Here is a 12,777-nt window from a genome sequence, read left to right as displayed (position 1 = left end):
ATTGCTAATAGCGGGAGCACTTTCAAGGGTGCCAGGGTGTCAAAAGGACACCCTGTTGCACCCCTGAAATGTGCATGTGTGCACATGTGGCGCACATACATGCCCTAAGGACATGAATATGTGCCACATGGCACTTAACAAAAAACAAAAAGTGATTTTTTAAAGGAAATCGTTAATTACCACCAACTTGAAGTTGGTGGTAATTACCGATTTCTTAAGGCTCAAAAGCACTCTTTAATGTGATTCCTACATTGCATTTAAGGAATCGGTATTACCGATTCCTTAAATGCAAGAGCAATAAGGAATCGGTATTTACCGATTCCTTATTTACCGATTCCTTACCTACATTAGGAATGCCTAAATACCGGTCGGTAACGCTGAAATTTACCACCTACATTTGGCCCATAGGCGCCAGATCTTTATCCTATGGAAAAATTCCACAGAAAGTATTCCATTCACCTACCTTAAAAAAAGTGGCATCTTTGTTCTGCTCACTGAAATATCTATAGTTGTCTCCTTTATCACTGGTTCCTAGCGAGAACACTGTAAACAGAGCTGACAGGGAAATGAGGGTCTTATTGGTGCTGGAAATAACAACTTCACTCCCTTGATGGTCCTCTTTTTCTGGGTGCAATTCGTCAATTAGCTTAAGAGACTAAAGGTAACAGAGAAACATAACTGATTAGCAGACGGGTTTTACAGTAGGCAAGGTAACAGGTATTTGTCATGGCAAAACAAGCAACCATAAAGAAGAAGTAAAAAATCTCAAGTAAAAATGATGTTTTAGATGACAAAGCAACTGGAAAGTTAATTGGCTAATGCACTAATGTAAAAGTTACTTACCTTCAGTAACGTAACATCTGGTAGAGACACAGTCTAGCCGCAGATTCATTAACTTTTGAATTCTCCCCAGGCGCCAGTCTGAATCCCAAAAATGTTCAGCAGTACCTCTGCGCGCCGGGGGATGGAGTCGTACAGCTCCACGATGATGTCGACTCCGGTCATGACATCAGTTTCTTCTGTGAAACCTTCCACGGCAGAACGTGGAGCCACTATAGAAACTGGTAGTGGAAGCAGTGTGCCAAAAAGATCAAAAATCTTTGAAACAATAATAAGAAAGAAACATCAAATGGCTGTGGTTTTAAACAAAACCCCAAAATAATCAACGAAACACAAGGCTACGTGAAAGCCTGCACCCTGGAAATAACCCTCATACAAAGGAAGAAAACCTTACACTCTATATTCGATGCTTCAAAGGTAATGAATGTCATGGTAATAGCAAAACAAAACCTACAAAAACAACACCAAGCTGTTTGTTGAATCACACCATTACGTGACATATTAATAGTGCCAATACAAGGTATGAGGATATCAAACAAAGGCTTTCAAAGAAAGAACAAATAAATCAATACTGCCCACCGATGTCTAATCCAGTGCGAAAGAGAAAACATCCCTCCCCTTACCGACCACACACATTTGGAAACGGATGTTATGGCAACTTCTAAACAAAACCTATGTGACCAGGCCAATTGGTCTGTTGAATCCTCACATAAGTTGAGATAGTGATCAACGGTATTTAAAACCAGTACTGAACAAGCATTGTAAATGCAATAGGTCTTGCCTTTGATTAAGTTAAAGCCATTTGCTTCGCGAATGTTATTGTATAGCAAAGCAAATGGCTTTAACTTAATCAAAGGCGAGACCTATTGCATTTTTAATGCCTGTTTTCTGTAATCTTGCTCTGCTCCCGAGAAGCAGTTTTGCTTTTTTGTAACCCAGGGTTGTTTGTGGGGGCTGGTCTGTGAGCAAGGTTTAACTACTGACGTCAGCTGGTGTGGATCAGGCTCATGGGTATTTGCTCCTTGCTTACTTTTAGGACAAATGCTCATGTTAGATAAACATTAAGTTATGTTTTCTCTGCTGTTCCTTTATGTTTACTATACATACTAGAATATGTCAGTGCCTTCAACTTACTTAACCCAAAAGTAGTGGTACCATCTTTTTTTTTTTCAACTACAACAAAAAACGGGCCATCTATTTACATTTTCTTTTCTGAAAAGTCAAGACTTTTTAGGTAAAACATATTTTTTTCAAAATCCTCAGTATATAACAATGGTCACATTGCTTTAGTAATGCTTTAGATATACCTTAGTCTGCTCTCGAATTCTTGTTTTGGGATTTCTTTAAAAGAGAAAACATACCAGATTTCATTTCATATCCCTTTTTAAATTGACATGGATGAAAAACATAAGCCAGGCTGGTAAAAATACCAGCCGGATTTAAAATGTGATTTAAAATATCGAGCTGCATGCACAAAACTTTTCTCCTGGAATCATTCGTTCTGATGGTTTTATTGAACTCTATTTAAACCCTGGGTGTGCCCAGCCTCAGATTTTTGAGGTTAGACTTTTGAAAAACATTAAAGGCTAAGCGACACCCGAGTCTAAAATTGGAATTTGTATGCCTTCTCCAAGCAAGAACCCGGACCATCCGGAAACTACGTGGAGAGAATGTTTACTATGAAGTTAGCAGCAAAGAGAGAAGGAGGAAGAGTGGGTCTGAGGGGACCAGCCTTGGCCCGACGAGGCCTTTCATTATCTGTCACGAGACTGACACTGCATATTTCTACCGCTTTTATCCACGGTTAAAGGCTGACTACCGTCTTTGAAGCTGGGTGACCAGATAGACTGTGTTTAAAGAATTGTTTCCAGTCTTAGTTTACGAGTCACCAGATGCGCTCTGTGCAAAAATGTGCCTTCTGGTCAATCTGTGCTTTGCGCTTTATCAGAGCTGTCGATATAACAAATACAAATATATTTGGTAAGACAAAGTCTTTCTAAATTTGAAGACGTTTCCATGGTCCTTGACCATAACATTCCCCAAACAAGCATCGCGGCACCGACGCTTTACTTTTAATGTTAAAAGTAAAGCGCGGGTGCCGCGATGATACCAAAAGTAAAGAAATAGAACAAAACATCCATTTCTTTACTTTTGCTATAATCGCGGCACCCGCACTTTACTTTTAATGTTAAAAGTAAAACGCGGGTGCCGCGATTATTGCAAAAGTAAAGAAATAGATTTTTTTTTCTATTTCTTTACTTTTGGTATCATCGCGGCACCCGCGCTTTACTTATAACATTAAAAGTAAAGCGCAGGTGCCGCGATTATACCAAAAGTAAAGAAATTGAAAAAAAAATCTATTTCTTTACTTTTGGTATCATCGCGGCATCCGCGCTTTACTTATAACATTAAAAGTAAAGCACAGGTGCCGCAATTATACCAAAAGTAAAGAGAACAAGCGGCAATGAAAGCGATCGCGACTGTCAACAACAAACCAGTGGTGCGCGTGCACCCCAGGAGCGGGGGCAAAGGCATGCTCATTCCCACCGGTGGCCAGCACGCGTGCTGCTGCGCGTGCTGGCCACCGGTGGGAATGGGTGGAGCAAAGGCGGGACATGTGCCCGCCTTTGCCCAATCGCATGCCGCTTTAAAAAAATAAAAACGCAAAAGCCAATTACAGACGGGGAAAGCAAACCCACACGCACGAGTGTGTGGGTAGCTTTCTGAAGCCCTTTCAAGAGGTCTCGCGCTGCACGAGCAGTGTTGCGCACTGCAACGCTAGGCGCGAGACCTAAAAAGGGTGTAACCCTTACCTCATAGGTCATTCGCATAATGGGGATGATGGGCAGGGAGGCAATGAATCTGCGGCTAGACTGTGTCTCTACCAGATATTACATTACCAAAGGTAAGTAATTTTTACATCTGATAGAGACATCTAGGCGCAGATTTCTTAACGTTTGAATTAAATACTATAGCTATACCCCCCTGGAGGAGGGTCTGTGAACTAATCCTACAACAGTTCGCAAAGAGAACCAGCTGGTCATAACTAACAACCGAACAAATGTATGTAGGAATTGCAGAACAAGAGCTTGGTTCTTAATAGAATCAATGATCACTGTCACAGAACATATTAATAAAAAACAGTCCTACAGACCCGAGAGAATCGTCCCTTAAAACAAAAGGGGAAAAAACCCTTAAAGAAACATCTGTCAGTTACCTGCACTCTGCTCTATCGCCGAAGGGAAAGAGAACTTGTTGGCCAAAAGGCCCGAGTGCAAAGCAAAAGTAATGTAATCCATATTATTTACAACAATAAAGAGATATTAGAGAAAAAACTGTCCTGATAAAATCCAAAGAAGGACTCTCAGCACTTATTTGTTATTCCACATAAATGCACATGAAAAGAAAGATTAATAATAATACCTCCATGGAGGAGGAGCCTAGCGCGCAACCAAGATGGCCGCGTAGGTGCGAGGCTCCCGAGGACCTCCGCGACCTCCTGAATTAATCCTGGCGATATCCTGTCCTTGTTGAGGGGACTGTGTTGGGGAACCGGAGCTGAGGCGCCACCCGTTTTTTGGGCTCGAATCGGACCCCGGACGCCGGTGGGAGCATCGATCGAAGGTTGTGGCCTTCTCCTCGCCGGCCCCCCGGATTGGAGTAGTGGGGCGATCCGGGGACAAAGTGAATAACAGCGGCGAACGGGGCTGGGCGACTGGCGTACCCCGCACTTTCACTTTCGCTTTTGCGCCCTCCTAGCTCTCAGGCGGGGTCGGACTGCGGAGCGGGGTGTGGTGGTGTGGCCTTGTCCAGGAGCCCGGCTGACCCGCCGGCGGTGGGTTGACCCGCGGTTCGGTGGTCGCCCCTGCCCCCCCCCTGGCACCCGTGACTTGGTATAGCGGCCCGTTTGGGGTGCTTGGCACGACGGTGGCAGAGCCAGCATGTCCACCAAACAAGATGGCGACCGGGCGAAGGTGAAGACGACCCGCCGTGGCACGGCGCACCAGGCCAACAGTATGGACCGCTACACGCTCCAGAAGGGTTCTCCGGAGACATCGCGTGCATCCCCGGTGGGCCCGACGGAGGCATCCGCTCATCCGGTGGATCTGACCCTCCGGGACGTCATGGGCGCCATCGCAGAGATGAAGGCCTCGGTGGACCAGCGTTTCGACACCTTAGCGCAAAAAATAGACTCGGTCCTGGTGGATGTGAGCCTTGTGAGGGCAGACTTGTCCAAAACAAACGACCGAGTCGACTCCCTGGCCCACACCACAACGAGCCTCACGACAGACGTGGTGGCCCTCCAGAAGGAGGTGCGCCGGCTTGGCCAGGCGAGCGCCCTGATGGACCGGCGACTGGAGGACTCCGAGGGTCGGGCCCGGAGGAATAATGTCCGTATTGTGGGGGTGCCGGAGGGACGAGAGGCAGAGGCGGCGGATCTTTTCGTGGAAGAGTTGATCCTGACCCACCTCCAGCCCCGGGGGCTGAGTAAGCTTTTTGCGGTGGAGCGTGCTCACCGGGTCCCCGGGGGCAGACCTAAGACTGGTGCCCCGCCGCGGCCTCTCATTGCCCGGATTTTTAATTTCCGGGACAGAGATGCTATCCTCCAGACAACAGGGACCGGTCAAGCTTGACAACATGGAGGTACATTTCTACCCAGACTTTACCCCGGCGGTCCAGAAGCAGCGGCAGAGCTTTCTTGGTGTTAAACGTCGCCTAAGGGACCTGAACCTCAAGTACTCAATGCTCTTTCCAGCTAAGCTGAGGGTAGAGGTGGATGGTCGCACGCACTTCTTTGACCGGCCCGAGGCGGCTGGGGACTGGCTGGACACTCTGCCTGGAGATCGGGGCCGGGGGGGCGGGGGGGGCGCGGCTGGCGAGGAGGGCCCGCCGGAGCAGAATTGAGGGGTGACTGCATAGGCCTTGCTCTGGACGTTGTTCCTTCACCATTTATTGATTGCGTATTTTCCCCTCCTATGGAGGTCGTGCGGGGTCTGTTGGGGGCTTCCCTCCTCCTCTGGGGGACTAGTTAGTATTTTAGCTATGGGGCGACAGGCACACTGCACTTTGGGGGGGCTGTCTGGGCTCATGCAGGGGTGCAGGGAGGGGGGAGTTTTGTTGGGACCGGGGGGTGGGGGGGGTGTGTTGTTTGTTAGCACCGCAGGGCAAACCCGCTACTATGTTGTTGTTTTTAGGATGCTCGATGGGGGACGACCGATTGTTTCGACGTATGATGGGGGGTAGGGATTTGGCTGTGTTGTCATGGAATGTTAACGGCCTGGGGGATAGGATTAAGCGTGGTGTGGTCCTGCAGTACTTAAAACGTATTTCACCAGATGTTGTCTTCCTGCAGGAGACGCACCTTATAGGTAACTCCTTTCATGCAATGAACCGGCGGGGATATCGTTTGGCGGCCCATTCTGGCTTCACCTCGGGCTCGCGGGGGGTGGGTATTATGATCAAGAACTCGCTCCCGTTGGAGATTGATGAGGTGCGCCATGATGAGAGGGGACGCTACACGGTTCTGGTGGGAAGAATGGAGGGTAGAGTGTTTATCTTTATATCAGTGTACGTCCCGCCTGGGTTACAAGCCACCACATTTGCGGACCTGGGGCGCCTCCTTCTGGACCTTCCGAGTGGCCTGCTGGTGGTTGGAGGGGATTTTAATGCGGTAGCCTCTGGGTCTATGGATCGCCATCCCCCTAGGGACCTCCCCCGGGCACAGGCGTGGCTGCCCGGCCTTCTGGACACGCTGGGCCTGGTGGATTGCCGGCGATTAAAGCATCCTGCATTGCGACAGTACACCTTCCACTCGGGTGCCCATGGTAGCCTCTCGCGGCTTGATTACATCCTTGTCCCGGCGGCCCACGCAGGGAGGGTGGGGGAGGTGCGCCATCTGGCGCGGGGTATCTCAGACCACTCCCCATTGTTGTTGCATCTCGATGTCTTCCCGAGGGGGGATGGCAGGGTGGCCCCAATCAATGCATGGTATTTGCGCGACCCCACCATTCGTGCTGATTTGATCAAATCCCTACAGCGATATTTCGATGAGAATGTGGGGTCGGTCTCTTCGGCCATCTCCCTGTGGGAGGCTTTCAAGGTAGTCCTTAGAGGGGAGGCCCTCTCCTTTATCTCCCATGCCCGGCGGCGCGAGCGGGAGGAGGTGACCCGGGTAGAGGCCGAGATTGCAGAACTGGAGGGTGACCTGGGAAGCGGGGTAACAGACGACAAGTTGCATGTTCTACACCTAAAGCAGGCGGCCTATCGGGCCCTCGTCACGGAGGCGGCCAGGGGCCTCAGTAGAGAGCAGCAGGGGCGATTGTATGATGTGGGTGATAAGGCTGGCAAATTGATTGCGTGGTTGGATAAGAGGGAGAGAGCGAGCCGTGTGGTGCCTTTGATTGAGAGTGTTGATGGTGCGTGTGTCACTGAGCCGGAAGCCATTGTCTCCTGCTTCGCGGATTATTTCCGCGAAGTCTACTCCCCGGTTTCCCCCTGCTCGGAGGCAGACTCCCATGCCCTGCTTCGGGACATCGCACTGCCCTCCCTAACGGTGGAGGACAGGGATTCGCTGGACGCCCCTCCCACCTCGGACGAAATTGCCTTGGCTATTCGCTCGGTTGCATCCGGCAAGGCCATGGGCCCCAATGGTATTCCCATCGAGCTCTACAAGCTACGCCCGGATGTGTTGGCGCCCCACCTGCGCGCGATGTTCCTGGCGGCCCACTCGCGGGGTTCCCTCCCGCCGGACCAGCGTCTAGCCACAATTGTGGTGATCCACAAGGAGGGGAGGCCCCGTGAACGGGTCACATCCTATAGGCCGATTTCGCTTTTGAACGCGGAGCCCAAAATCCTCGCCAAGGTGTTGGCCAACAGGTTGGTTGGCGTGGTGGGCGATTTGGTCCACCAAGACCAATCTGGCTTTATACCGCACCGCAACACGGCGCTCAATCTGCGGCGCTTGCACGGGGTGCTCGCGCGTGTCCCATTTGTGCGGGAGCCGGCCATCTTGGCGTCCTTGGACGCCACCATGGCGTTTGATACGCTTGAATGGCCATACATCTGGGCGATGCTGGCAAAATTCGGGTTTGGCCCGGGTTTCATTAGCTGGGTCAAATTGCTATATTCGGGCCCATTGGCGCAGGTGGTAGTGAATGGGCGAGTCTCGGCCCCATTCGCGCTGGGGAGGGGTACGCGACAGGGCTGCCCCCTGTCGCCTCTCCTGTTTGCCCTGGCCCTGGAGCCCCTGGCGGAGTGGCTGCGGTGGCACCCTTCTATCCGTGGTCTCCGCTGGACCCCCGAGCATGAGGACCGTGTGTCCCTCTATGCTGACGATATCCTTCTGTATCTCGCCTCCCCGCGTAAATCACTGATCGTCCTGGTTGATGTTTTGCGTTCATTCGGTTGCAACTCAGGCCTGGTCATCAACTGGGCGAAATCCTGTGTATATGTGCTTTCCGGGGAGGCTCCGGCCCTACCACGGGACTGTCCGATCCAGATTGCCTCCCAAGGTTTTCGGTACCTGGGTATCTATATCACTCTTGACCCGGAGGCCCACTATGAGCGGAATTTGTTACCCCCCCTCCGGCGTTTGAGGGAGGACGTGGTGCGCTGGCGGCGTCTGCCGCTCTCGCCGCTCGGCCGAGCGGCCTTGTTTAAAATGATGTCCCTGCCACGCTTCCTCTACGCCCTCCAGAATACTATGGACTTGGTCCCGGCACGCTATTTCCGTGAGGTGGAGGGCCTCCAGCGGCGCCTGTTCTGGGACGGGAGGCCGCGCATTGCTCTGGCTAAATTGACGCTCCCGTGGTACGATGGGGGGGTCGCCCTCCCTGACATTAAACGGTATTACTGGGCCTCCCAACTAGCTGCAATTAATCATGGCCTTTACGGGCCCGCCTTGAACCCGGCATTTGAGATGGATAAGATGCTCCTGCCCGGTGGCGATTACAATCGAGCGCTCTACGCTGGCGCGCCAGACTCCCGTTTGACGGGACCGACGCGTGTCATGGTGCGTGTCTGGCACGCGGCTAATGCAGCTATGGGGTGGAAGGACCGTTTGACCCGGGCGTCACCGCTGTATGCGTCTGAGAGGTTGGGCTCCCTGTGGACGTCGAAGGGCTTCGAGAAGTGGGACACGATCGGAATCAGCACGGTGGGAGATCTCTGGACGAGGGGGGGATTCAAAACTTTTGAGACGCTGCAGGCGGAGTTCCAGCTGCAGGGCAGTGAGTACTTTCGGTACCTACAGGTCCGCCATGCGCTGGGCTCCGTCTTCCCGGATGTCGCATCCATTCCGGAGTCTTCCCCCCTGGAGGACAGAGTCCTAGATGGCCATGTCCCGGACAGCACGATCTCCCTCATATACAAAAAAACTGATCAACGATAGACCGTGCCTGCTTACTAGTCTCCGCGAGGCTTGGGTTGCCGACGGGCTGGAGCTAGACGATGAGGATTGGATTTCCGCGGTGGCCTCTCCGAAAGAGGTGGCCATCCCGGCTCGCCTTCGTTTCGTCCAGCTCAAGATCCTTCACCGGGTTTACGTGACGGGGCCAAGGCTTCTGCGTATGGGTTTTGCTGGTGACGGAATGTGTAAGCGTGGCTGTGGTGCGTTGGCGACTTTCATGCATATACTGTGGGAGTGCCCGAAGGTGGAGCGATTCTGGCGTGGTGTGCATGAGGTCCTGCGTGTGGTGACGCGTGTTGCGCTGCTGCCTGAAGCGAGGAGATGCTTGCTGAATGTATGGGAACCGAATGACTATTCGGTCCCGCAGACGCGGTGGGTGACTCTGGGATACATGATAGCCAAGCGCGACATTGCTCAATTGTGGGGATCCCAGAGGCCCCCTGCGGTGTCGGCCTGGAAAGAGCATATGGATTGGTGTATGTTTCGTGAAAAGGTGGTGTATGTGGCGAGAGGTAAGCCTGGGGCGTGGGTGAAACTCTGGGGCCCCTGGAACGCCTACCGCGGGGGTATTTGTGAGCCACCACTGCTACCGGCTGCCTCGTCTGCTCCGTCTCCCTAGATGGCCCCCCTCCCTCAGCCGCGGGCGCGCGGTCCCCCAGTCCCTGATCTATTCCCATTCCCCTCTCCAGAGTTCTGCTGCTGGTTTGGATCCCCCACTTATGGAGCACGTGCTGTTATTTTGGATCGCGGGTTGCCCTGCGGGTGTGGTTTTTTGGTGTTGTTTTGTTTCAAGAAAAGGGAACCGTACTGTGGGCTTGGAGCTGTGTGGCCTGCACCATTGATTACTCCTGTTTCGCTGCTCTGCACTGCCTAGAGACTTTTACTGTATGTGTGCAATATGTTTTTGTCATTCTAGCGGCCGGCCGGATGGTTGTAGGCCCATACCTGTAACTTTTACGAACTGCAATAAACGGTTTCAAAAAAAAAAAAAAAAAAAAAAAAATAATACCTCCATGGTATAAAGAATTTGGTTTGAATAAAGTGACCACTCGAAGTCTACATAATGCCCTGTAAGGAAACTGAAATGACACCAAATAGATCTGAATCTAATATAGATATTAATCAATAATGCCAGTTGTATAAAACGTTTGCCACAAAGATGTATTAGCTTGACATATACATAATGTATATATAAAATGGTGTCACAATAGACTCCAAGTGGCCCAACAAATCATCGAATTTCGCTGGGCAACATTTACTGCTGGACCGCTAGTATCTACAAAGCTTGCCCCCACATGACCTTCATTGTCAATGTCCAACAGTCTGAACATGGCCCTGAGCCGTGGGCACGCTCAGAGTACCAAGGCAAGCGAGAAAAGAGGAGCAACCACAACTCATATTGAAAACTCTTTCCTGTAAATATATATGGCAAAGGGGAATGCACCTATTAGTGCGGTACCAAAACAATACATAAGGAAAAATCGAAACAATTAAAGGAAATCATTCATAAAATGAATCCTTGTTAGAAACAAGCGCATGCAACAACTCTTTTGATACCAAGCAAAATTTGGTCGTAAGTTCATCGCAATAAGCAACAGCCATGATTTTCCCAAGGACTTGTGAAGCACAGAGAAAATAGATACATACCTCAAGAGGACAGGTGATATATAAACTCCAGACAGATGCAGAAAGCACTGGAGGAGAATAACCAGAAGAGCTTCCTAAAAAGCCCCAAAACTCCATACCATGAACTGTTTGACTGAAAACAGGTAAGGCTCTGCAGTTAGGAGTCTCCAACAGATTGTTCCTGACACTGCCTACCACACAGTGTAAGATACAGAGTTCACCCCTTTATGTTCCAAGGATGAACAAATGAATTACCTATCCCCTTCCACAGAGGAGAAGGCTACCAACTTTTGTCTTCCAAAGAATACACCATAAACTCTGAACTTACTTGCACAGCTTCTTCAAAAATGGAAGCACTTATAATAAATATGTAGATATGCAGTCAGCTCAGAAAGAAAAAAACACCTACACCATAGAACGCATAGTCCAAAAGGACTTTAATTACGGTTGAAACACTAGGGCATGTATTCAAAAGTATACAAAGTGTAAGCTCTGAATCCATCAGCGCCATAATAAATATGCACACAAGATTAGTGAGGACATACTACGCTGATCACTCTAATGAGTAACGGCCAAAGCGTCCCTATATACCAGACTTACTACTGGCATCCCAGCATGACTATATGAAAGACAACGAAAGGTCGAACCATGCACATTTTAGCATGCTGAACGGCTTCAAAGAAGCTTGCGTCAGAAAATCTTCCATACAAGAAGATACATCTCTTGATAATAACCTCTTGAGCACAAAGCTCATCCTCAGAAGTCAAGGGACAAAGGGAAACCTCCCTCATTCAACTAAATCAATACCAACTTTGAAAAAGGGAAAATGGTACTGAGAATAAAACCTCTGCCCTCTCAGGAACACCTAGTGGTCAAACCAACAATGGACATGCAGACTGCCCAAACAATGCTTACTCTTATAAAGAAATAGTCTGAATCTCAAGCATACAGACTAGTTACACAAGTAACAGAAAATGAAAAATGATGGCTGAAGACCTCTGTCTATCACGGAAGCATCTTAACGCTTCTTCGGCTTGACTCCCAAGAAGATGGGCACAATCAAATGGCATGATGACCAAAGTCTACTGGACAGCCTCCGAGAAACCCAAATTTGCCAACCAAGCACGACGCCTTAATGCCACTGCTGATGCTATGGCATGACTTTCAGAGTCTGTAGTGTCCATACCACACCTTATGGTAAGCCTAGCAGCCTACTGACCATCTTTAATCATATCACCAACCTCCAAGCAGAGGTTATCCGGAAGTGATGGCAACAAACTCTGTAGAGAATCCCATAAAGTATAGGAATATCACCCCAGCACACAAACCGTGTGTGTGGATCTCAAGGCTGAGCTTGCAGAAGCAAAGAGGAGTTTACCACAAACATCACGACTTTGAGGACAAGCAGGTCCCGAGGCGCAGACAGGTGTCTACGGGCAATATCCCGGTCCACTGATGCCCCCGACTCAGGCTTGGCCCAAGTACTAAATAAAATATCAAAAGGGGCCTTCTCAAATGGAAGAACAGGTTCTTCGCCTGTCTGTCCCTGAAAAAGGACCTCAATCAAAGGGTCTGTGGACTTTTGCACCGTAGGAAGTGGCAAGCTTAAAGCCATAGCCACTTTCCTTAGCATGTCTGCAAAGGAGGAACTTGCCTCCATAGCAAGGCCAAGGGGAGAAAGCAACCCCGAAGCTGGTGAAGAATCCAGGCCACTAGCCTCTCCCAGAGCAGACAACCAGCTCTCCTCCATCTGAAGCACATTAATGCCGGGAATGGCCTGAAAGAGCCCTGCCTCAGTCGACACAGGTTGTCTTTCCATAACCTCTTCCTGTGAAGGAATCAAAACCTTTATATTACCCTCAGTTTGAATGGCCGACTTTGCATCCAACATCGTACCACGCCTA

At 50.0% G+C, this 12,777-nt stretch overlaps 1 protein-coding gene across 1 annotated transcript in view; it reads right to left on the bottom strand.

Moving 5' to 3' along the window:
- Positions 1-12,777, bottom strand: part of SPEF2 (sperm flagellar and cilia associated 2) — a 1,083,747-nt gene that overhangs the window by 27,379 nt on the left and 1,043,591 nt on the right. Inside the window, exon 33 of the mRNA XM_085631001.1 lies at positions 464-655. Coding sequence (XP_085487127.1) covers positions 464-655 — 192 coding nt within the window. The remainder of the gene's footprint in view (positions 1-463; positions 656-12,777) is intronic.

Source organism: Triturus cristatus, chromosome 2_1 (genome assembly GCF_964204655.1).
Source record: "Triturus cristatus chromosome 2_1, aTriCri1.1, whole genome shotgun sequence".
Taxonomy (NCBI): domain Eukaryota; kingdom Metazoa; phylum Chordata; class Amphibia; order Caudata; family Salamandridae; genus Triturus; species Triturus cristatus.
Note: the sequence above shows the minus strand (reverse complement) of the source record. Positions and strands in the feature narration are given on the sequence as shown.